Genomic DNA, 26,498 nt, shown 5'->3' with positions numbered 1-26,498 from the left:
CACTCTTCTGGGAAGGCTTTCCACTAGATGTTGTAACATTGCTACGGGGACGTGTTTCCATTCAGCCTACAAGAGCATTAGTGAGGTTGAGCACTGATGTTGGGCGATTAGGCCTGGCTCGCAATCGATATTCCAATTCATCCCAAAGATGTTCGATGGGGTTGAGGTCAGGGCTTTGTGCAGGCCAGTCAAGTTCTTTCAAACCGTTTTCGACAATCCATTTCTGTATGGACGTCTATTTGTGCTCAGGGGCATTGTCATACTGAAACAGTAAAGGGCCTTCCCCAAACTGGTGCCACAAAGTTGGCAGCACAGAAGAACTAAGGAGCCCGAACCATGAAAAACAGCCCCAGACCATTATTCCTCCTCCACCAAACTTTACAGTTGGCACTATGCATTGGGGCAGGTAGCGTTCGCCTGGCATCCACCAAACCCAGATTTTTCCATCGGACTGCCAGATGATGAAGCGTGATTTATCACTCCAGAGAACAGGTTTCCACTGCTTCAGAGTCCAATAGCGGTGAGCTTTACACCACTCCAGCCAATGCTTGGCATGGTGATCTTAGTCTTGTGTGCGGCTACTCGGCCATGGAAACCCATTTCATGAAGCTCCCGACGAACAGTTCTTCTGCTGCTGTTGCTTCCAGAAGCAGTTTGGAACTCGATAGGACAGGCGATTTTTACATGCTACGTGCTTCAGCACTCGGCGGTCCCGTTCTTTGAGCTTGTGTGGCTTACCACTTCACGGCTGAGCCATTCTTGCTCCTAGACCTTTCCACTTCACAATAACAGCACCTACAGTTGAACAGGGCAGCTCTAGCAAGGAAGAAATTTGACGAACTGACTTGTTGGAAAAGTGGCATCCTATGATGGTGCCACATTGAAAGTCACTGAGCTCTTCAGTAAGGCCATTCTACTTCCAATGTTTGTCTATGGAGATTGCATGACCATGTGTTTGATTTTATACACCTGTCAGCAACGGGTGTGGCTGAAGTAGCCAAATCCACTATTTTGTGTGTATATATAGTGTACTTAGCATGTTAATTAGTGTTTGCAACAACAAATTAGAATTTGTAAAATATCATACGTATCGCAAATACGTAACATATTGTACGAATTGTAATTCATACTATACATCTTAGGCCAATGTAACATAACATATGTATCATACTAAATTGAGTGGTATGGTTTTTGTAACATATAGTACGTTTTGCTCTGACAACAATTTCTCCCTCTGCAGTTCTCTGTGGGAAAGAGCTAGTAGACACATGTATCAGATAGAGATGATCAGTTCTCTGTGGGAATGAGTTAGTAGACACAACATGTATCAGATAGAGATGTTGTGATGATCAGTTTTCTGTGGGAATGAGTTAGTAGACAACATGTATCAGATAGAGATGATGTGATGATCAGTTCTCTGTGGGAATGAGTTAGTAGACACAACATGTATCAGATAGAGATGATGTGATGATCAGTTTTCTGTGGGAATGAGTTAGTAGACACAACATGTATCAGATAGAGTTGATGGATCAGTATCCTGTGGGAATGAGCTATCAGACACAACATGTATCAGATAGAGATGGTGTGATGATCAGTTCTCTGTGGGAATGAGTTAGTAGACACAACATGTATCAGATAGAGATGGTGTGATGATCAGTTCTCTGTGGGAATGAGTTAGTAGACACAACATGTATCAGATAGAGATGATGGATCAGTATCCTGTGGGAATGAGCTAGTAGACACATGTATCAGATAGAGATGATCAGTTTTCTGTGGGAATGAGCTATCAGACACAACATGTATCAGATAGAGATGGTGTGATGATCAGTTTTCTGTGGGAATGAGTTAGTAGACACAACATGTATCAGATAGAGATGATGTGATGATCAGTTCTCTGTGGGAATGAGTTAGTAGACACAACATGTATCAGATAGAGATGATGTGATGATCAGTCCTCTGTGGGAATGAGTTAGTAGACACAACATGTATCAGATAGAGATGTTGTGATGATCAGTTTTCTGTGGGAATGAGTTAGTAGACAACATGTATCAGATAGAGATGATGTGATGATCAGTTCTCTGTGGGAATGAGTTAGTAGACACAACATGTATCAGATAGAGATGATGTGATGATCAGTTTTCTGTGGGAATGAGTTAGTAGACACAACATGTATCAGATAGAGTTGATGGATCAGTATCCTGTGGGAATGAGCTATCAGACACAACATGTATCAGATAGAGATGGTGTGATGATCAGTTCTCTGTGGGAATGAGTTAGTAGACACAACATGTATCAGATAGAGATGGTGTGATGATCAGTTCTCTGTGGGAATGAGTTAGTAGACACAACATGTATCAGATAGAGATGATGGATCAGTATCCTGTGGGAATGAGCTAGTAGACACATGTATCAGATAGAGATGATCAGTTTTCTGTGGGAATGAGCTATCAGACACAACATGTATCAGATAGAGATGGTGTGATGATCAGTTTTCTGTGGGAATGAGTTAGTAGACACAACATGTATCAGATAGAGATGATGTGATGATCAGTTCTCTGTGGGAATGAGTTAGTAGACACAACATGTATCAGATAGAGATGATGTGATGATCAGTTCTCTGTGGGAATGAGTTAGTAGACACAACATGTATCAGATAGAGATGGTGTGATGATCAGTTTTCACCATTAGTTTGGGGGGATTATTTTTTACTACATAATGACTTTTGTTTAATGATACGACTACCGGTTTATTAAATTGTCTTTTAAAACTAGATTCATTATTTTAGTCATTGATAATTAATGCATTTGGATAACTGTAATGAACTTAATTGATCTGCTAATGAAAAATAAACATTGTACATGCATTTGTGCTGGTCAACCTTTGTTTTTTAGGATATCTATACAGAAAAAACTGTTTTTGTTTAATTCATGGCATTCAAAATAATTTACATGTTTATTTTCTCAAAACATGTCACTACACCTTTACACATCACCATGGGGACAAGCCAATTTGCTAGCCACCAGTATTTGCTACAATGCACACAAATAGATGTTTTGTATTATAAAGGACTTACATATGTTTCTTATTAAATAACAGTTAAATAAAATGATATTGTGTGCAATGAAACCGAGTGTATTCATAATTTTGTTGAATTAAAAGTATTTACAAATGTTTGATTGTGTGCACTCGCTGTGTGATCTTTCATAGAACTCACCAGCATGTGGTCCTAAAGACTGGAAAGGAGTTGAGCCATCCCTATGGAGAAAGAATATGATTTGGGATGAATCCAGAAAATAAAGTCTGAGGTTAACACAGGCTTAGGAGATCTTACACGTTTTGTTCTACGAGATATCAGTCATTTAACATGACCTTTAGGAATTATGAAGCTTTTATGTGCTTTATTTGATACATAAATGCATCAAAATGCAAAAAAAGTGATGTATAAGATCTCCTAAGCCTGTGTTTACCACAGACCTTCTTTTAGTGCCTACAAAAAGACCATTACCATTGCTCTCCATTGCTTTGCGGCATGATCACTGAGCGTGCATTCTTCTTGTTTGGTGTTTATTGGTGGTGTTCAGACCAACGGGAAAGGTGCATCACTGCCACCTTCTGGGCTGGAATGTGATAGAGACATGTGGTCTGTCCTGGTGACATCACAGGGTCAGAGAAAACTCCTGACTGTAGTCATACCAAAACACTACAGGCACTCAGCCCATAAGAACCATTCATACTGTCAGATCTAATATGAAGAACTGAATACAACTATAAGAACCATTCATACTGTCAGATCTAATATGAAGAACTGAATACAGCCATAAGAACCATTCATACTGTCAGATCTAATATGAAGAACTGAATACAACCATAAGAACCATTCATACTGTCAGATCTAATATGAAGAACTGAATACAACCATAAGAACCATTCATACTGTCAGATCTAATATGATGAACTGAATACAACCATAAGAACCATTCATACTGTCAGATCTAATATGAAGAACTGAATACAACCATAAGAACCATTCATACTGTCAGATCTAATATGAAGAACTAACTATAAAAGAGAAGAGTTTGACCAGTTCAAATTCATGTAACTTTATTTTTAATTGGCAGATCAATTAACTTAACTTATGCAGTTATCCAAACACATTCATTATCAATGACTAAAACAAATCTGCTTTTAAAAGATAACTTAATAAACACATGTAGTTGTTTCATAACCTGTGTATCATTAAACAGTTGTTTAATAGCAAAAATAATCCCCCCAAACTAATGGTGAAAACTGATCATCTCTATCTGATACATGTTGTGTCTACTAACGGATTCCCACAGAGAACTGATCATCACACCATCTCTACCTGATACATGTTGTGTCTACTAACTCATTCCCACAGAAAACTGATCATCACATCATCTCTATCTGATACATGTTGTGTCGACTAACTCATTCCCACATAAAACTGATCATCACATCATCTATCTGATACATGTTGTGTCTACTAACTCATTCCCACAGAGAACTGATCATCACACCATCTCTATCTGATACATGTTGTGTCTACTAACTCATTCCCACAGAAAACTGATCATCACATCATCTCTATCTGATACATGTTGTGTCTACTAACTCATTCCCACAGAGAACTGCAGAGGGACAACCTGAATGAAAGCAAGTGCCCACAGCAATGTTCCAACATCTGGTGGAAAGCCTTCCCGGAAGAGGCTGTTATAGCAGCAAAGGGGGGACCAACTCCATATTAATACCCATGTTTTTGGAATGAGATGTTCGATGAATAGGTGTCCACATACTTTTGGTCATGTAATGTAGAATACAAATTGTAGGACGTATAAATTACAATTTGTATGATATGTTACAAATGTTCAATATGTTACGAATTACAATGTATTGTTGCTAATGCTAGCTAGGTGCCTATGCTTTGGGTTAAGTTTAGGGTTAGGGGTAAAACTTTTTTGGGGGGGAGGGTTAGCTAACATGCTAAGTAGTAGCTAAAAAGTAGTAAGTCGTTGCAAAGTTGCTTATTAGCTAAAATGCTAAAGTCATCTGTGATGAGATTCAAACATTGCAACCTTTGGGTTGCTAGATGTTCATGTTATACGCCCACCCATCCACAGAGCAGGAGTAAGGCTTCTCTCCTGTGTGTATTCAGTTGGTGTGTTTTTAAAGTTGCCCAGTTGAAACTCTCCCTACAGACAGAGTCAGACCAGGCTGAGAGGGAAGCAGTACCACCCCATCAACTGTTAAACTATAAACTGTTTGTTTTTAAAATGAAAAGCCTCACACTTAATTAACACTAAGTGAAAATCCAAGGTCATCTCAATATCTTTACACTAGAAGCTAACAAAACACACCAAAACAGACAAGGTGCACAGTGATATGTAAAGTAAAGAGGTTAACATTTTATAACGCTCTCTTTCCTCTGCACAGTTCGCTCACAGTGAGAAACAATAGGATTACAATAGAGTGTTCTACGCTTTCTTCATTTGATTAAATTTACTGTTACAACTTATTTTATGACTCTAATCTTAACTGTTCTGAGAGAACTGGCAGTGGTGAGACCTCTGCTCTGTGATCTTCATGCTACTCTCAACACTGTCTCCTGTATGGGCACAGACAGACTTTACAATTGGAGGATGCATTTAATGCATATTCTATAATGGTATTCAATAGGCTACATCTGTCGGTACATATATGTGACAAATAAATATATAATATCTTATAACTCTATTAAAGGGAAATGAAGCACCAACCAAACATCAACATGTGAAAATGACATCATCAACCAATTAGTAGGCAATGCCTCCTCATAAATTGGTCAAAAAAAATCACACGATGCCCACCGATGATGTCATTAGAAACACTTATCTTCCTCAATCTTTTTTTACTACAGATACACGCAATATTCACGTTGATGTTGGGGTGGTGCTGGAGATGAGGAATATCCCTTTAAGTTAACAGTCTAAAATGTGCTAAATGCTCTGCAGTTGTGCATTTGGTTTGCTAATATAGTAGTTAGCTAACTACTCCTGGATGCTGTCTAATATACATATATTTTTTTTGCGTGCAGTGAACTGTGAGTATTATTTATTTGTTGCTCGTATAACTTTGAGCTGGGATGTCTGTTCTGAAAAAAAGTTTCGGTCAGAGACCTCGTTAGCAATCTCTATGGGATTTGTTAGCATCGCTAACCTTCAGAGGCATTGTGGGGTTTGAAAATAGCACCCCTTGTGTTCAGTGCCAGTATTACCTAATATTCTGGTATGGCACAAGGTCGGTATGAAGGTATGACAATCTGGATAAAGCCCAAGCCTAGCTAAGGTGTCCAATAGAGATAAAATATTCCCACAGGCAGTGCAGTACACACAGGCTTTTCCCCAGTGTGTGTTCGCTGATTAACTTTTAGATCACCCAGTGCTGTGAAGCATTTTCCAGTTTTCCAGCATTTTCCAGCATTTTCCATTTTCCAGACAAGGAGTGAGGCTTCTCTCGGTCTAAGAAGCAGTAGATCTATTCTATGTGCACTATTTCTATGCTTTCCTGTTCTGAAGTTTTGTTTTTTGCGTTTTTTTTACTTCCGTTTTTGTACAACAGCTCAAAATACAATATTTTGGTTATGGAAAATATATTTCCCAGCGGTTTAGATGGTACAATGACTGCTTGTTTTAGGCTATTAGAACTATTGCAATTTTAACATCCAGGAAATGGTGGAGTGATTTCTACATAGTGCATATTTAAGTGATGGAGTGACTTTAATTCTTAGCTGGTCTGAGAGAACTGATGGGGCTTCTGTCCTTTATGTATACATTTGTGGCGTTTTAAGGTATCCAATCGGGAGAAACTCTTCCCGCAGTCAGAGCAGGAGTAAGGCTTCTCTCCTGTGTGTATACGTTGGTGTGCTTCTAAGTTGCCCAGTTGGGAGAAACTTTTTCCACAGTCAGAGCAGGAATAAGGCTTCTCTCCTGTATGTATTCGCTGATGACATTTTAACATATCCAATCGGGAGAAACTCTTTCCACAGTCTGAACAGGTGTAAGGCTTCTCTCCTGTGTGTGATCTTTTATGAACTTTTAGCTCAGCTGATGTTGTGAAGCACTTCCCACAGTCAGAGCAGGAGTAAGGCTTCTCTCCTGTGTGTATACGTTGGTGTGCTTCTAAGTTGCCCAGTTGAGAGAAACTTTTTCCACAGTCAGAGCAGGAGTAAGGCTTCTCTCCTGTATGTATTCGTTGGTGACATTTTAACATATCCAATTGGGAGAAACTCTTTCCACATTCAGAGCAGTAGTAAGGCTTCTCTCCAGTGTGCACTCTCTGATGAACTGTCAGAGCTTGTGATGTTGTGAAGCTCTTCCCACAGTCAGTGCAGGAGAAAGGCTTCTCTCCTGTGTGTATACGTTCGTGTGTTTTTAAGTTGCCCAGTTGAGAGAAACACTCCCCACAGTAAGAGCAGGAGTAAGGCTTCTCTCCTGTGTGTATACGTTGGTGTGTTTTTAAGCTGCCCAGTTGAGAGAAACTCTTTCCACAGTCAGAGCAGGAGTAAGGCTTCTCTCCTGTGTGTATTCGTTGGTGGGTTTTTAGGTGGCCCTGTTGAGAGAAACTCTCCCCACAGTCAAAGCAGGAGTATGGCTTCTCTCCTGTGTGTATTCGATGGTGTGTTTTTAAGTGGCCCTGTTGAGAGAAACTCTCCCCACAGACAAAGCAGAAGTATGGCTTCTCTCCAGTGTGCACTTTCTGATGAGCTGTCAGAGCCTGTGATGTTGTGAATCTCTTCTCACAATCTGTGCAGGAATACAGATTCTGGTCTGTGTGTATTTTGAGGTGTATTTTTAGATTTGATAGAATTGGGAAACTCTCCTCACAATTTGGGCAGTGGTGAGACCTCTTAGCTCTGTGATCTTCCTGCTGTTGCTCTCTGGATGTAGAGAATGTCTCAACATGGTCTCCTGTGTGAAGAACATCAGAAGAACCAGTCAGTTGGTGTGATATACATGTCAATCAAATGTATTTTATGAAGCCCTTTTTACATCAGCAGTTTTCACAAAGTGCTTTAAAATATATCCAGCTTAAAACCCCAAAGAGCAAGCAATGCAGATGTTGAAGCACATTGGCTTGGAAAAACTCCCTAGAAAGGAGGAACCAGGCTCTGAGGGGTGGCCAGTCCCCTTCTGGCTGTACCGGTAACATATGAACTCATCAGTAGGCTGTACAATACAAACGGGGAATACATCTATTCTAAAAGTGGGTAACAGTCAGGCTTGTGGTCTATATAAATGCAACATGTAAAGTGTTGGTCGAAAGGTTTCATGAGCTGAAATAAAAGATCTCAGTAATGTTTCATACTCACAAAAAGCTTATTTCTCAAAAATGTTTACATCCCTGTTAGTGAGCATTTCTCCATTGACAAAATAATCCATCCACCTGACAGGTGTGACATATCAAGAAGCTGATTAAACAACATGACCATTACACAGGTGCACCTTCTGCTGGGGACAAAATGCCACTAAAATATGCAGTTTTGTCACAACATCACCACAGACGTTTCAAGTTTTGAGGGAGCGTGCAATTGGCATGCTGACTGCAGGAATGTCCACCAGAGCTGTTGCCAGAGAATTTAATGTTGATTTCTCTATCATAAGCCACCTCGAACATCATTTTAGAGAATTTGGCCCGTATGTCCAATCGGCCTCACAACCGCAGACCACATGTAACCACGCCAGCCCAGGACCTCCACATCCGGCTTCTTCACATGTGGGATCGTCTGAGACCAGCCACAGCTAATGAAACTGAGGAGTATTTCGGTCTGTAATACTGCCCTTTTGTGGGGAAAAACTCAATAAGATTTTTTTGGCCCTAGCTTCCAAGTGGGTGGGCCTATGCCCTCCCAGGTCCACCAAAGGCTGCTCTCCATGTCTTAAGTGTAAAACTAACGATGACTCAATAATCCATGCCTTCTTGTAGTGCAATACATTTAAAAAGTTATGGGCGGAATTTACAATGTAAATTTACTTTGAATCTGTCTATCTGCATATTTCAAGACATGGTATATGGGGGTGCAGTGAGCTACCCAATGGGGTAGACCATACTTTTCTCGTCAATGGTTTTGAAAAGAATCCTCCATCTCCTCGACAGTGGATGAATCAAATGTAATATTTAAAATATTGAAAGGGTGTAATGAGAAAAACAGAACAGTACAATTTGAGGCCATATGGCATAGAGTGCTACAAGCACTGGAAAGTTCCAGGGGACGAAGGAGAGTGTGAACCATACATGATGTGTATAGTAGCAGTCGAACAGTCGCAAATAGATTCATTTTTTCATGGCACACAAGACACCCGTCTGATTGGCTCCTGTCTCGGTGGACTAATCCATTGCAGAGGCCATAGGGATGGCACAGTCCATCACTAAGACATGTGCTACTGAAATTGTATATGGTTATATTATGTAAGAACAATGGTGCAACACTAATAAAAATTACATTATTTTATAACATGCGCTTTCTCTCACGTTAGATAGCGGTCACTGTCTGTGATTCTGAAACAATATTTTTGAAGAGTGTGGAAACCAACTTAAATAGGTCTGTAATCAATAGCCTAACTGTTAAATGTGCCTGGTTTTACATTTACATTTACATTTTAGTCATTTAGCAGACGCTCTTATCCAGAGCGACTTACAGTAGTGAATGCATACATTTCAATTAATTTCATACATAATTTTTTTTTTCTCGTACTTTTAGAAATCATCCATATTTACTGAGTGTATGAAACATTAAGCACACCTTCCAAATATTGAAAAAAACTAAAAAACAAGCCATGAGGTCAAAGGAATTGTCTGTAGAGCTCGGAGACAGGATTGTGTCGAGGCACAGATCTGGAGAAGGTCACTAAAACATGTCTGCAGCATTTAAGGTCCCTTGGCGTCCCGCTAGCGGGACAACTTCCGGTGAAACTGGAGGGCACGCAATTCAAATAAATAATCATAAAAATTATGGATATTAAACATTTACATAAATATAAGTGTCTTATATCGGGTGAAAGCTTAAATTCATGTTAATCTAACTGCACTGTCCGATTTACAGTAGCTATTACAGCGAAAACATGCCATGCGATTGTTTGAGGACGGCGCCCCACATCAATATTTTTCCACCGGCACAGGTTTCATAAATTCACAAATAGCGATTAAATACTCACTTACCTTTTTGAAAATCTTCCTCTGATTTGTCATCCAAAGGGTCCCAGCTATAACATGTAGTGTCGTTTTGTTAGAAAAAAATCCTTCTTTATTTCCCAAAAAGTCAGTTTAGTTGGCGCAATCGATTTGAGTAATCCACTCGTTCAACATGTAGAGAAAGGAATCCGAAAATCTACCCCTAAACTTTGTTTCAACAAGTCAAAATACGTTTATATTTACTCCTCAGATACCCTAAAATGTAATCAAACTATAATATTTCTTACGGAAAGAAGTATGTTCAATAGGAAACCGACTTTAGCAGGTGCGTCCTGTCTTCATGGCGCGCAAACACGAATTTCCAAGACTGTGTCCCTGTTTTAAAACTGATGTTTCTTATTCGTTTTTGAAGTTACAAGCCTGAAACCTTGAACATAGACTGCTGACACCCGTGGAAGCCATAGGAATTGCATCCAGGGAGCTAATGTTCAGGACTTCAGACTGGGGCAAAGATTTAGCTTCCAACAAGACAACAACCCTAAGCACACAGCCAAGATAATGCAGGAGTGGCTTCGAGACAAGTCTCTGAATGTCCTTGAGTGGCCCAGCCAGAGCCCAGACTTGAACCTGATTGAACACCAATGGAGAGACCTTAAAATAGCTGTGCAGCGACGCTCCCCAACCAACCTGACAGATCTTGAGGGAATCTGTAGAGAAGAATGGGAGAAACTCCCCAAATATAGGTGTGCCAAGCTTGTAGCATTATACCCAAGAAGACTCGTGTCTGTAATCGCTGCCAAAGGTGCTTCAACAAAGTACTGAGTAATGGTCTGAATACTTATGTAAATGCAGTATTTCAGTGTTTTATTTAAAAAAAAATGTCTTCCCAATTTCATCATATCTAACTATGATCTTCTCTCATCGTTGCAACTCCCCCAAAGGGCTCATGAGAGGCAAAACCCTCCCCTACCCCGGGCGACGCTGGGACAATTGTGCGCCGCTCTATGGGGCTCCCGGTCACGGCCGGTTGTGACACAGCCTTGGTTCGAACCCGGGTCTGTAGTGACGCCTCAAGTACTGTGACGCAGTGCCTTAGACTGCTGGCCACTTAGGTGTCCTTCAGTTTTTTTTATTCAAATAAATTTGCAAAAATTTCTAAAAATCTGTTTTCGCATTGTCATTACATGAGAAAAGTGGGGGGAAAAAACTATTTTATCAACTTTAGAATAAGGATGTATGTTAACCATATGTGGAAAATGTCAAGGGGTCTGAATACTTTCCGAATGCACTGTATCTACAGAAAGAAGATAGATCCTGCTTCTGTTGCCTGTTTGAGTTTGTTTGATAGCCTATTGATGTGAGCGCCAAGCCTCACGCAATTGCAACATGTCAGATAAAGCAATTTCCCAATTTGAGCAGTTTTTTGTGCTATGCTGTAATAAAGGTTTTAATGTGTGCTGTGGTGTAATAAAGGTTTTAATGTGTGCTATGCTGTAATAAAGGTTTTAGTGTGTGCTATGCTGTAATAAAGGTTTTAATGTGTGCTATGCTGTAATAAAGGTTTTAATGTGTGCTATGCTGTAATAAAGGTTTTAATGTGTGCTATGCTGTAATAAAGGTTTTACTGTGTGCTATGCTGTAATAAAGGTTTTACTGTGTGCTATGCTGTAATAAAGGTTTTACTGTGTGCTATGCTGTAATAAAGGTTTTACTGTGTGCTATGCTGTAATAAAGGTTTTACTGTGTGCTATGCTGTAATAAAGGTTTTACTGTGTGCTATGCTGTAATAAAGGTTTTAATGTGTGCTATGCTGTAATAAAGGCTTTACAATCATTTTCCGTTAGAACACCTAATAATTTATTTAGTGTCGTTTACAACTGTTCCAAATGGTCAGAAATATAATATTGTAATCTCACAGCACCTGTTTGCCACACAATAGGCTACGCATGCAGCTCTCGCTCCAATACCATCCTTTTCTTTTTTTTTCCTTTTTCTTTATTTAACTAGGCAACTCAGTTAAGAACAAATTCTTATTTACAATGACGGTGTCACGACTCCCGCAGAAGTCGGCCCCTCTCCTTGTTCGGGTCGCCGGCTTACTAGTTACCACAGATCGATGTTTCACTGTTCGTTTGGTTTTGTCTTTATTGTGTACACCTGTTTTTGATTTCCCTGATTATGTTCATTATTTAACCCTCTGCCTTTCCTGTTAGTCTTGTCCGTGATTGTTTCCTGTCTTGTGGTTGTTGGTGGTTTTTTAAACCATGTTATTTTCTGTGAGAAGTTTATTGATATATTTGAGTAAACACGTTTTGTTTACACTTATTCCTGTGTCCTGCGCCTGACTCCTCTACTTCTCAATAGAAACCATTACAGAATCACGGACCACGACTATGGAGTCAGCAGGAGCAGCCAGCTTTCCTATTACTGTAGAGGAGCGCGTCCTGCAGCAAGCGAGTAATATACAGTCTCATGACAGCTATGGATTGCGTGCTGCAGACCATGGAGAGAGTGGAGAGAACAAGATTTCCCTTCAACCCAGCCACACCACCGCCAGTCGCACCTCCCGATACACCCATTTCTACCCATCCGTCGTCAGTATCCGGTGGGATTCGGCTCTCGCTCCCAGGAGCGTATGACGGAACAGCTGCCGGGTGCCAGCGGTTCCTACTCCAGCTGGAGCTCTACCTGGCGGCTGTCCAGCCGGCACCCTCGGGACGCGAGAGAGTGCGCGCCCTCATCTCCTGTCTGACTGGTAAAGCCCTGGAGTGGGCCAACGCCATCTGGGAATAGGAAGGCCCGACTCTGGAAGACTCCGAGGACTTCTCCCGCCGCTTTCGGGCAGTTTTTGATCATCCACCAGAAGGGAGAGCCGCGGGAGAGCGCTTGTTACATTTAAGACAGGAGATGAGGAGCGCTCAGGAGTTTGCACTGGACTTTAGAACTCTGGCGGCTGGTGCAGGATGGAATGAGCGGGCCCTGATCGATCACTACAGGTGTGGTTTGCGAGAGGACGTTCGTAGGGAGCTAGCCTGCAGGGACACCACCATCCACCTGGACCAGCTGGTGGACTTATCGATCCAGCTGGATAACCTGCTGGCCTCCCGCGGACGTCCGGATCGGGGTCCGTTGGTTCCATCCCCCAGTCCCTTAGATCCAACTCCTATGGAGTTGGGAGGGGCTGGTACTAGGGAGACCGGAGGGGAGACCATTCCAGGCACTAGAGGTGACCGCAGAGGGCACACTGCTGATCGGTGCTGGGGAGGTTTTCCAGGTAGTCGAGGTGGTAGGCGGAACACTGGTGGTTCATCTCAGGTGAGTAGGCACACGACTCACCCAGACCCCCCTGTTGCTCACGTGGGTGGGTATCTATAGGATTTCCGGGGTTTTCCCCGCATTCCCAGCATAAGGCGCTAGTAGATTCAGGCGCAGCTGGGAACTTTATTGATCGTCCTTAGCCCATAGATTAGGGATTCCTATTGTTCCCGTTGATGTTCCCTTCCCTGTACATGCCCTAGATAGTCGTCCGTTGGGGTCGGGGCTGATTAGGGAGGTCACAGCTCCCATTGCTATGGTAACGCAGGGGAGTCATGAAGAGAGTATTAGTCTCTTTCTGATTGACGCTCCTGTGTTTCCCGTTGTGTTGGGTCTTCCCTGGTTGGCTTCTCATGATCCTATTATTTCGTGGCAACAGAGGGTTCTCAAGGGATGGTCCTGTCAGTGTTCAGGGAGGTGTTTAGGTGTTTCCTTAGGTGCCACTACGGTGGAAAGTCCAAACCAGGTTTCCACCATGCACATTCCTCCCGAATATGCCGATTTGGCAATCGCCTTCTGTAAAAGGAAGGCGACTCAATTACCACCCCATCGACCAGGGGATTGTGCGATAAATCTTCTGGAGGGCGCTGCACTTCCCAGGAGTCACGTGTATCCTCTGTCACAGGAGGAGACGGCGGCTATGGAAACATATGTCGCTGAATCTCTGGGACAGGGATACATTCGGCCCTCCATTTCACCTGTCTCCTCGAGTTTCTTTTTTGTGAAGAAGAAGGATGGAGGTTTACGCCCGTGCATTGACTATCGAGGTTTGAACCAGATTACTGTTAAATACAGTTACCCTCTGCCTCTGATCGCCAGTATGACAGAGTCATTGCTCGGGGCGCGCTTCTTCACAAAATTGGACCTCAGGAGCGCGTACAACCTGGTGCGTATCAAGGGAGGGGAGAGTGGAAGACGGCATTTAGCACTACTTCTGGGCACTATGAGTACCTCGTCATGCCGTATGGGTTAATGAATGCTCCATCCGTCTTCCAATCATTTGTGGATGAGATCTTCAGGGACCTGCACGGGCGGGGTGTAGTGGTGTATATACAGTCATATGAAAAAGTTTGGGCACCCCTGACAATTTCCATGATTTCCATTTATAAATAATTGGGTGTTTGGATAAGCAATTTCATTTTGATCTATCAAATAACTGATGGACACGGTAATATTTCTGTAGTGAAATGAGGTTTATTGGATTAACAGAAAATGTGCAATATGCATCAAAACAAAATTAGACAGGTGCATAAATTTGGACACCCCAATAGAAAAATCACATCAATATTTAGTAGAGCCTTCTTTTGCTAAAATAACAGCCTCTAGACGCTTCCTATAGCCTCTAATGAGTGTCTGGATTCTGGATGAAGGTATTTTGGACCATTCCTCCTTCCAAAACATCTCCAGTTCAGTTAGGTTTGATGGTTGCCGAGCATGGACAGCCCGCTTCAAATCATCCCACAGATTCTCAATGATATTCAGGTCTGGGGACTGGGATGGCCATTCCAGAACATTGTACTTATTCCTCTGCGTAAATGCCCGGGTAGATTTTGAGCAGTGTTTTGGGTCGTTGTCTTGTTGAAATATCCAGGCCCGGCGTAACTTCAACTTTGACTGATTCTTCAACATTATTCCCACGAATCTGCTGATATTGAGTGGAATCCATGCGACCCTCAACTTTAACAAGATTCCCAGTACCGGCACTGGCCACACAGCCCCACAGCATGAAGGAACCCCCTCCAAATTTTACTGTGGGTAGCAAGTGTTTTTCTTGGAACGCTGTGTTCTTTTGCCGCCATGCATAACGTCCCTTGTTATGACCAAATAACTCAATCTTTGTTTCATCAGTCCACAGCACCTTATTCCAAAATGAAGCTGGCTTGTCCAAATGTGCATTTGCATTCCTCAAGCGACTCTGTTTGTGGCGTGTCTGCAGAAAAGGCTTCTTCCGCATCACTCTCCCATACAGCTTCTCCTTGTGCAAAGTGCGCTGAATTGTTGAACGATGCACAGTGACACCATCTGCAGCAAGATGATGTTGTAGGTCTTTGGAGGTGGTCTGTGGGCTGTTTTTGACTGTTCTCACCATCCTTTGCCTCTCTGATATTTTACTTGGCCTGCCACTTCTGGCCTTAACAAGAACTGTGCCTTTGGTCTTCCATTTCCTCACTATGTTCCTCACAGTGGACACTGACAGCTTAAATCTCTGCGATAGCTTTTTGTAGCCTTCCTCTAAACCATAATGTTGTACAATCTTTGTTTTCTGGTAATTTGAGAGTTATTTTGAGGCCCCCATGTTGCCACTCTTCAGAGGAGTTGCAAAGAGAACAACAACTTGCAATTGGCCACCTTAAATACCTTTTCTCATGATTGGATGCACTTGTCTATGAAGTTCAAGGCTTAATGAGCTCACCAAACCAATTGTGTGTTCCAATTAATCCGTGCTAAGTAGTTACAGGTATTCAAATCAACAGAATGACAAGGGTGCCCACATTTTTGCATAGCCTGTTTTTCACATCTTATTTAATTTCATACAACTTAATATTGCTACACTAAAAATCTTTGTCTGGACAATACCCCAGTACTCATCTTTTATTAGAAAATGAATGGCATGCCACTGTGATCATTTTCTGTGAATGACAGAGTAAATTATTATGCAGCCTCAGAGGGGTGCCCAAACTTTTTCATACGACTGTAGATGATATTCTAATATACTCCACTACCCGCGCTGAGCATGTGTCCCTTGTACGAATGGTGCTTGGTCGACTGTTGGAGCATGACCTTTACGTCAAGGCGGAGAAATGTCTGTTCTTTCAACAGTCCTTCTCCTTTCTTGGGTACTGTTTGTCCGCGTCAGGGGTGGAGATGGAGACTGACCGCATTTTAGCCGTGCGTAATTGGCCGACTCCAACCACGGTAAAGGAGGTGCAGCGGTTTTTAGGGTTTGCCAACTACTACCGGAGGTTTATCCGGGGTTTTGGCCTGGTGGCGGCTCCCATTACCTCCTTACTGAAGGGGGGACCGGTGCGATTGCGGTGGTCGGCTGAGGCGGAGAGCGCTTTTGGTAACCTGAAGGCTCTGTTTACCACGGCTCCAGTGCTGGCGCATCCTGATCCCTCCTTAGCATCCATAGTTGAGGTGGACGCATCCGAGGCTGGAATAGGGGCTGTGCTATCTCAGCGCTCGGGTAAGCCACCAAAACTCCGCCCCTGTGCTTTCTTTTCGAAGAAGCTCAGCCCGGCGGAGCGAAACTATGATGTGGGGGATAGGGAGTTGTTAGCTGTTGTCGGGGCTCTGAAAGCGTGGAGACATTGGCTTGAGGGGGCTAGACACCCTTTCCTCATTTGGACTGACCACCGAAATCTGGAGTATATTCGGGCAGCGAGGAGACTGAACCCTCACCAGGCTAGGTGGGCTATGTTTTTCACACGCTTTTCTTTCACTCTTTCCTACAAACCAGGTTCCCAGAACGTCAAGGCAGACGCACTGTCCCGGCTGTATGATACAGAGGAGCGGTCCACAGAGCCCACTCCCATAATTCCATCTTCATGCCTGGTAGCACCGGTGGTATGGGAGGTGGACGCGGACATCGAACGGGCGTCACGTGCAGAACCCACTCCCTCCCAGTGTCCCGTTGGGCGCGTGTACGTGCCGTTTGATGTTCGCGATCGTTTGATCTGTTGGGCCCACACATCACCCTCCTCTGGTCATCCTGGTATCGGTCGGACGGTGCGCTGCCTTACGGGGAAGTACTGGTGGCCCACGTTAGCCAAGGACGTGAGGGTTTATGTCTCCTCCTGTTCGGTATGCGCACAGTGCAAGGCACCTAGACATCTGCCCAGAGGGAAATTACAACCCCTTCCCGTTCCGCAACGACCGTGGTCACACCTATCGGTGGATTTCGTGACGGATCTTCCCCCGTCACGGGGTAACACCACGATCCTGGTCGTTGTGGATCGGTTTTCTAAGTCCTGCCGTCTCCTTCCTTTGCCCGGTCTCTCTACGGCTCTACAGACTGCGGAGGCCCTGTTCACCCATGTATTCCGGCACTACGGGGTGCCTGAGGATATAGTTTCTGATTGGGGTCCCCAATTTACGTCTAGAGTCTGGAAGGTGTTTATGGAACGCCTGGGGGTCTCGGTCAGCCTTACCTCAGGGTTCCACCCCGAAAGTAACGGGCAGGTGGAAAGAGTCAACCAAGAGTTGGGTAGGTTTCTGCGGTCCTATTGCCAGGACCGGCCGGGAGAGTGGGCATCGTTTATCCCCTGGGCAGAGATGGTCCAAAATTCCCTACACCACTCTTCTACTAACCCTAGCACACACTGAAAAGGGGTCAGGTATCAGCCGGTCCTGGCACCATGGCATCAGAGCCAGATCGAGGCTCCTGCGGTGGATGAATGGTTTCGGAGGAGACATGGAACGCTGCCCATCTACGTCTTCAACGAGCCATCAGGCGGCAAAAGGCGAGTGCCGACAGCCGCAGTGAGGCCCCGGTTTATGCACCGGGGGATCGGGTCTGACTCTCGACCCGAAACCTGTCCCTTCACCTGCCCTGCCGGAAGCTGGGTCCGTGGTTTGTGGGGCCATTTAAAGTCCTGAGGAGATTGAATGAGGTTTGTTATAGGTTACAACTTCTCCCTGATTATCATATTAACCCCTCGTTCCATGTGTCTTTCCTCAGGCCGGTGGTGGCTGGTCCGCTCCAGCAGTCTGAGGTACGGGAGGTTCACCGCTTTCACCGCTTCCGTCCGGATCGCCCTGCTCCCCGTCCTCTGGGTCGTCCCCGAGGCCGGTGTCGGCGCGCAGGTCAGGAGGGGGGTACTGTCACGACTCCTGCCGAAGTCGGCCCCTCTCCTTGTTCGGGCGGCGTTCGGCGTCGCCGGCTTACTAGTTACCACCGATCGATGTTTCACTGTTCGTTTGGTTTTGTCTTTATTGTGTACACCTGTTTTTCATTTCCCTAATTATGTTCATTATTTAACCCTCTGCCTTTCCTGTTAGTCTTGTCCGTGATTGTTTCCCGTCTTGTGGTTGTTGGTGTTTTTTTTAAACCATGTTATTTTCTGTGAGAAGTTTATTGATATATTTGAGTAAACACGTTTTGTTTACACTTATTCCTGTGTCCTGCGCCTGACTCCTCTACTTCTCAATAGAAACATCACAGACGGCCTACACTGGCCAAACCCGGGACGACGCTGGTCCAATTGTGCGCCGCCCTATGGGACTCCCAATCACAGCCGGATGTGATGCAGCCTGGATTCGAACCAGGTACTGCAGTGATGACTCTTGCACTGAGATGCAGTGTCTTAGACCACTGTGCCACTCTTGCTATCCTTCTTCTTGTTATTATTATAACTATTGTTATGATTATCGTTAAAATAATAAGTAATGTCGTTATCATTAGCAGGCTTCGTATAGTAGCCTTGTATATTGTGAATAATGATAAGTGAGAAAGTTACAGACACAAACATATCATACCCCCATGACATGATAATAGAATTATGGAGAAAAAAACATGAATTTAGCATAATAGGCTACAGGCAACGTGACTGAAGCTTAAAGCCACAGTTCTTTTCCGATACATTATTGACGATAGCCACCTTGACACTTGGTTTGCAGCTGGGAGGAGAATACACTAATAATTCTAACAATTTGTTCATTTGCTTCAGTTTCTATGTACCGGGATTCACCTTGCCTGAATTGATTCGGGGAAATGCTTCTCTATACAAGTTTCAACATCCTACCCTACTAACAACGATTTGGTCCCAGTCACCACTTTCTAGTTGCAAATGAAGGCTACCCAGCAACGGGTTTTTACCACATTGGTTCCCTTACTGGTTCATCTGTCCTTGGTTAGCGCTCAGTTTTTCATAATACTTTTACTCAAGTGCCTTTTCACGGGTGGTCCTACAGTTTCTATGGTCATGCTGCAACAGTGCCTGATCTCAAAGTTTCATGAGTTAGACAGTCGGCTTCTGAGTACAGGTTTTATCACACATGCTTCCCATCCATGTAGTTTTGGGGGATGTTTAGGGTAAGTAGTTCGCAGTTCCCACAAATAATTGTTAACTCTAGTGGGCCTCAGCTCATCTTAATATTATTTTACATTTTTTTATACCTTTATTTAACTAGGCAAGTCAGTGAAGAACAAATTCTTATTTTCAATGACGGCCTAGGAACAGTGGGTTAACTGCCTTGTTCAGGGGCAGAACGACAGATTTTTACCTTGTCAGCTCAGGGATTCGATCTTGCAACCTTTCGGTTACAAATTCAATGCTCTAACCACTAGGCTACCTGCCGCCCCATAGGCCTAGCAAAAGCATGTCTCATACGAGAGAAATCACATTATTTCAGGCACTATTACGCCTAGTCACTTTGTCTAGCAACTTATCCAGAACACTGCAGCCTGTCTGGTGTTCAACCTTCCCAAGTTCCCCCATGTCACACCCTGCTCCTCCGTACATTCCACTGGCTTCCAGTCGAAGCTCGCATCCACTACATGACCATGGTGCTTGCCAACAGAGAAACAAAGGGAACTGCCCCTCCCTACGTTCAGGCTATGCTCAAATCCTACATCCCAACCCGAGCTAAATGACTCAAATGTAAGTGTAAAAATTTACAAAACAACCATGGCTGTGCAGTCTGGAATTTGGCAAGGATGTGTGATGTCAGAATGACAGAATAGATTGAACCTGCTTTTACCATGATTAACAGATGTCCCAATCTCCTCCTCCTCTTCTTCATCTTTAATGATGACATTCAGCTCCAGTGTTTGACTGCAGTCTTCCAGCTTCACTGATGCCATCTCTGGATCCTGCAGTGCAAACTGGGCTCCACTGTCACAATCTGGAACCAGTGACTGTAGGTTTGGACTCAGTGTGGAAGAAGAGAGGCAGGCTGGGTTTGTCCTCACTGTTGATGTTACCGGCTTCAGACTTGACCTGAGTCAGCCTGAAGTAATAAAGAGAAACAAACACAAAAAATGATTGTCTTGACAGTTCTGGCACTTTTTTATTCTGTAAAATATTATGTTTTTTCCTGTTCAATGATCTAATTTCAATAGATCAGGTAGCTAAGCATTGACAACTCAACATTCATTCCCATTAGACCCAAAGTGCCCACTTTAAATGACACAACGTAAGTACTCTTAACCTATAGTAGATTTCCTCAATTCACATAAATCCATAAATGACTCAACCATTTAGGTTGCAGTTTGTTTTAGGCAGTATTATGAACTATTTTCCTGAACAACCATGTCTCTGACGTATTAACACTTACAAAAATGTATTGTATTTCCCGTTCACACGATAGTAACATTTATAAAGATGGAAACAACTGAATGTGTCTGAATATTAGTGCACATGTAGAAAACTGATAATCATTACGTTCTGCTTCAAAACTGTAGTGTGACAGTCTCTACTGCTGCCCCCTTACTGCCTGCACTGAGCGAAACGCAGACAATCTGACAATCCTCTGAATTTACCAACGCCCAGAGCGCACTCGAGTGAATTTACAAACAAACCCTAAAGCCAGTAGGGTCCAGCTGTGACATCATCTCTCAGAGTCTCTATGTTGCCTGCCACCTACTGATATGTCATCTCAGTGCAGCGCATCTCTCAGGATAAGTGGGCGTTTCCAAAGGAACTATATAAGGAGAAGTGGGGGTTTCCAAAGGAACTATATATGGAGAAGTGGGGGTTTCCAAAGGAACTATATAAGGAGAAGTGGGGGTTTCCAAAGGAATGATACAAAGGAGAAGTGGGGGTTTCCAAAGGAACTATATAAGGAGAAGTGGGGGTTTCCAAAGGAATGATACAAAGGAGAAGTGGGGGTTTCCAAAGGAACTATATAAGGAGAAGTGGGGGTTTCCAAAGGAATGATACAAAGGAGAAGTGGGGATTTCCAAAGGAACAATATCAGGAGAAGTGGGGGTTAAAATATTCAATAACAAATAATACATAGTAAAATAAATGCTTGTTATAAGGTAGCTAACGTTAGCTAGCATTTACATTTACGAACAACTTAACTATGGTTAGGTAGGTAAAGTTCAAAGATACAGTTCAGTGAGGTTTTTTTTGCATATCTGAAATTCCTTACTGTCATTTCTGCAGATCATGACTAAAGTCTGATAACCCAAACGAAGTATTGAGTGGCACCTTTCGAAACCCCCACTTTTCCTGAGAGATGCACTGCACCGATAGACGACCTATCGGCAGGCAGCACAGAGACCTGCACAGGGCCGACTGCTCTGAGAGATGACGTTGCAGCTGGACCCCTCTCCTTAAAGCTGCATGAATTCGGTCCGGTCAAATGTTTGAGCCAAGCCAAGGGTTGGCTGAAATTGTAAAACATAAACGTCTATAATTGGATAAGATTGGGCCGGTCCGTGGATGTTGAAATCCAGCCCGCCGGACCGCACCAAAAAAGACCCCCAAAATAGACATCCAAAAGAAGTCGAGGGCTCCTCCGCAGACAGAGTGGACGCCGCCATTTTACCAGCTCATGAGCTTCATATTACACAAAACCAATAACATGTCAAATGAACAAAAAAATCGCAAATAGATTCTTTATGAAATGACCTTGTCGAAATGATGTACATTCACTCAGAAGACCCCCAAGTCTATGTGACTTGTAAAATAGTTTTTAATCACGTTTTTCACTCACTGGGTTTGACACAAACAATAACTCATAATACCGGACGGATTTGTTATCTTGCATGTTATGACGTTCTTTCGATATTAGACTGTTTAAACTTGCTATCACATACCTTTAGTAATGAAGAGAAACGGACACAAAAGTTATCCTCTTGACATCACAGTTATGGCGTTTCTTTATTCTGAAGAATGCGATCTGGGTTGCCAGGTGTATCAAAAATGTCTAGCCCGATGATCAAAACCCGTCCACAAGGCCTGAAAACTTGCCGATTTGTTTTCAGCCGCAAGAGAGGAGTTGACACATTTTGCCATAGTTATCGCCTTTTCCATAACGTTATGGAGCGAATTAAGAAGGAATATCGACGTAAGAAGTTACATTTGGTTTTCCATCAAAATAATCATTATTGCAAGCTAACATGAATAATAAAGGCATTTGAATATGTCCCAAGACCAAAAACAATTCGTTCTTATCAAACTCGCCAGATCATTTTCAGTCATTGGATATAGATTTAACTGCTATGATTGTAAATAAATCCCTTATGTGCATGTGCATAACTATTGATCAATCCAACAGAAGAGTTTGAGGGATGAAAGTTGGACAGAGGATCTCGAAATCTCTGTGCAAGAAACACTTGGACGAACTTCAAAAAACGAATGTTAGGCTATTGACTTGTCATTTCAAATAGGCATAGGCTAGGCCTAGTGACTAAAATCTGCGTTTATGATTGTAATTCAACTTTGCCATGGTTTGGTTAGCTAGAAGCAAGTAGTATATAGCCAGACAGCCGACAGTAGCCTAGGCAAGATAAAATATGAATGATTTAGCAGCTTGCTTAGTTCAAATTGACAGAGCATTTAGTTAATATGAATAGCGAGGCGATTGTAACGTAAGAAATGGTTATGTTGCCCAATAGCCTCCTGGAATAAGCTAGATGGGTTTTGAATTTCAATCACTGATTCATATATTAATAATTTATATATTTACCTGTAGCCTAATCTGACTGACTGTTACCTTCAATCTAATGCATTCTAGCAACAGCTGATAGATAGAACTGTGACCATGATCACAACTGATAACTTCCCATTTCATTAACTAAACATGGACATTAATAATTGCATAATAACACAAGACTACAAGAACAATAAACTGAAGTGTTTATTGTATGAAATGGTAGGCTACATTTGCTTACATAGGCATACAAATTAATAGGCTACTTAATGGCCAACATATGTATCATTCTCCACATTTAATGTCAGTTTCATTGTGGACTTTTCCGTAACAGAAGCACGCGAGGGAGTTCCATAACCTCTATTTAAAATGTCCTGCTCGAGATCCATGAACTGAGCATGCTTATAACCCTTTGCTTTACATAGTTTTCGCGCGTGTCGTTCTGTCTCCTCTCACGCCTCCATCACACCGACAGTGATCTTGCATTTTGGTACACCAGAAGTACAATTCGTTTCCAATGGAACGCTTTGTTTGCCTTGCAGCATTGCGTTGCAGAGGCAGTTGTAGTGCGTTATGTGTGGTGCATACATTGAATGTATCGAACGTGTGAGTGAAACTGTCTGCGTAAACGGTTTGACAGAAATGGTAGCAGAAGGTGAATGTTTAACTTTTGTTGCCCACATATCCAGATGATGCTATCAAGGCGTCACTCACGTTACTCACGTTACTCAGCTGCCTGCTGCAGCGCTCAGTCTCAAACCACACACACCTCGGCCTCCAGCCCTCCCCACCACTCACTCGCTCAGCAACAGACTGCCTCACTGCCTAATAGTCAGCAGCAGGTCACAGTGAAATAAATATTTTAAAGTAAAATGCTATGGCGGCTGCGGTGCAATTAAGAAGTAGCCCAAAAACCCGCAACCAATACATTTTCACCCGACATCGTTTTCCAAGTAGACCACAAGAAAACCGCAGACATGGCAACCCGGATAGGAGGTATAACGTTTCCCGGTTGCAGGGACATCACTCGATAGAAAATCCAATATGGCTGCCAACGAAATACCATATATGGACAAGTGTTTGTGAAACCGAACTCAGTAGCTCTACTCTCATTGGCCCTAACGATTTTTCTTACGTTTTTGCATTTATCTTGCGACACGGCCGTCAAATCAAATCGTATTTGTCACACGCGCCTTATACCACAACCGTATACTTTACCATGAAATACTTACTTACCAGCCCTTCCCAACAATGCAGTTAAAAAAATAAGAAAATTAACAAATAGATATAAAATAAATAGTAACACATTATATATATATATATATATATATATAGATAGATAGATAGATAGATAGATAGATAGATAGATTATATATATATATATATAATCTGCGAGAGAGAGAGAGAGAGAGAGAGCATATTTAATGTGTTATTAACAAGGCAAATAGTTATATGTATTATATTTACCTGCATGTGTACCTAGCTAATTGTCTGTATCTATATTGCAGAGATAAGTAGTGTCTTGCAGAGTAAAGATCAGAGCTCCAGCAAGCTCGTTTTGAGACCTAGCTACTGTAGCTAGCAACCCAACAGCAGTGTGTACCAATACCAATTTCAAATACAAAAAACAACACAACAGGACATTTCCTTAATCCCACCTGGCCTATCAGAGTTCCAGATGGAGCTACCAGCATATTGCTTACACCTATCCAATACTTCCAGATCTACACAATAAGATCAACTAGGTGTTTATTGGGGTTTTCAGGGATTTGTGCCAATGAACCAAGACCCTGGGCTCTGAGTTCAGGCCCAGATCAACACCACAATAACAAGATACTATTTGTGCTATTAAATATAGTAGGTCTGCCCATACTAGGGATCAGGCTTTCCTGACCTGTCATGGTATGTAGGGCATTGGCCACCAACCCTGTTCCTGGAGAGCCACCGGGTGTGCCTGCTTCTGTTCCATTAAATACTATGAAACTCATACACTGGAGGGTTTGTAAGTGTTGGTCTAAGATCCCTCGGACATATATTACAATTATGGATATTTAAAACAGAGTTATAGGGGAACATAGGGTTGTGCTAAAACATAAAGCGAGAGAGTAGTATTTAGGGAATAACATCAAATCCCACTTTTGTATGTGCAATAGGTTGGGACCAGCAGAAGCACCAGCCTTGACAGTAGGTCCACTTAGTACAGGACCAACCATGGAAGCTCCATCAGTATGACAGTAGGTCCTCTTACTACAGGACCAACCATGGAAGCTCCATCAGTCTGACAGTAGGTCCTCTTACTACGGGACCAACCATGGAAGCTCCATCAGTCTGCAATGTAGTTCCACCAATCTGTCTTACAGCCCTTGCATATGATACATCATGACTGATTCTATATCTCTGAGCCTCTCTCTGCACCTGGTATCCACCAAATGCTGCACAATGCAACACCTAACATTCACATTGCTCCCACATTCACCGTAATCATGTTCCCCTCCACACTTGGGAAATCTTTTCTTGGCATTTAAAACAATGCAATGGGGATGGGACAAATACTCTGAAATTGAAACTAAGGAATCCTCTTTGTACCTTTCCAGACAAAACCTTCTCAAACCTCAGCAGCACTGATAAGCTTCCACTTCTTTGACCCTCTTTCCTACTGATCAACCTTTTGGCCTCAATTACTCTGACTCCCGTCACATTTTATTTAATAATATCATCCATGGGCCTCCTGAGTGGCGCAGTGGTCTAAGGCACTGCATCGCAGTGCTAGCTGTGCTGCTAGAGGCCCTGGTTCGAGTCCAGGCTCTGTCGCAGCCGGCCACGACTGGGAGGCCCATAGGGCGGAGCACAATTGGCCCAGTATCGTCCGGGTTAGGGGAGGGTTTGGCCGGCAGGGATGTTCTTGTCCCATCACGCAGGAGGAGCAGCCATGGCGTGATGTGGCGGGTCGGGCCAATGCATGCTGACACGGTCGCCAGGTGTAGGGTGTTTCCTCCGACACATTGGTGCGGCTGGCTTCCGGGTTATGCGGGCATTGTGTCAAGAAGCAGCTTGGCTGGGTTGTGTTTTGGAGGACGCACGGCCTTCGCCTCTCCCGAGTCTGTACGAGAGTTGCAGCGATGGGACAAGACTAACTACCAATTGGATACCACGAAGTTGGGGAGAAAACAGGATAAAAAATAAATAATGACTCCCCTCCCCCTAGCATAAGCACCTGGGACATGGCTCTCTCACACTCAAACATGGGCCGGCCCTGTCATGTTTTTGATGAGACAAAGAACATTTAGAAAACTGTTTGCTGCGTCACAAGTCTACTCCTCTTGGGAAAGCCCCAGCCTACCAGTGTTGAGGTTGAACAAGCGTGTTCTTTTTTGGTGGGGTTTAAGAGCGGTTGG

At 43.2% G+C, this 26,498-nt stretch overlaps 1 protein-coding gene across 10 annotated transcripts in view; it reads right to left on the bottom strand.

Annotated features, from left to right (window-relative positions):
* Nucleotides 1-5,375: 5,375 nt before the first annotated feature.
* LOC115179515 (zinc finger protein OZF) overlaps nt 5,376-26,498 on the bottom strand; it is a 919,448-nt gene continuing 898,325 nt past the window's right edge. For all 10 annotated transcript variants that reach the window (XM_029741117.1, XM_029741115.1, XM_029741122.1 and 7 more), the window contains one exon: nt 5,376-7,964. In XM_029741117.1, coding sequence (XP_029596977.1) covers nt 6,781-7,964 — 1,184 coding nt within the window. In that variant the 3' untranslated portion in view covers nt 5,376-6,780. The remainder of the gene's footprint in view (nt 7,965-26,498) is intronic.

Source organism: Salmo trutta, chromosome 39 (genome assembly GCF_901001165.1).
Source record: "Salmo trutta chromosome 39, fSalTru1.1, whole genome shotgun sequence".
NCBI classification, from domain to species: Eukaryota; Metazoa; Chordata; class Actinopteri; order Salmoniformes; family Salmonidae; genus Salmo; species Salmo trutta.
The sequence above is the reverse complement of the archived record's forward strand: the minus strand, read 5'-3'. Positions and strand labels throughout refer to the sequence as shown.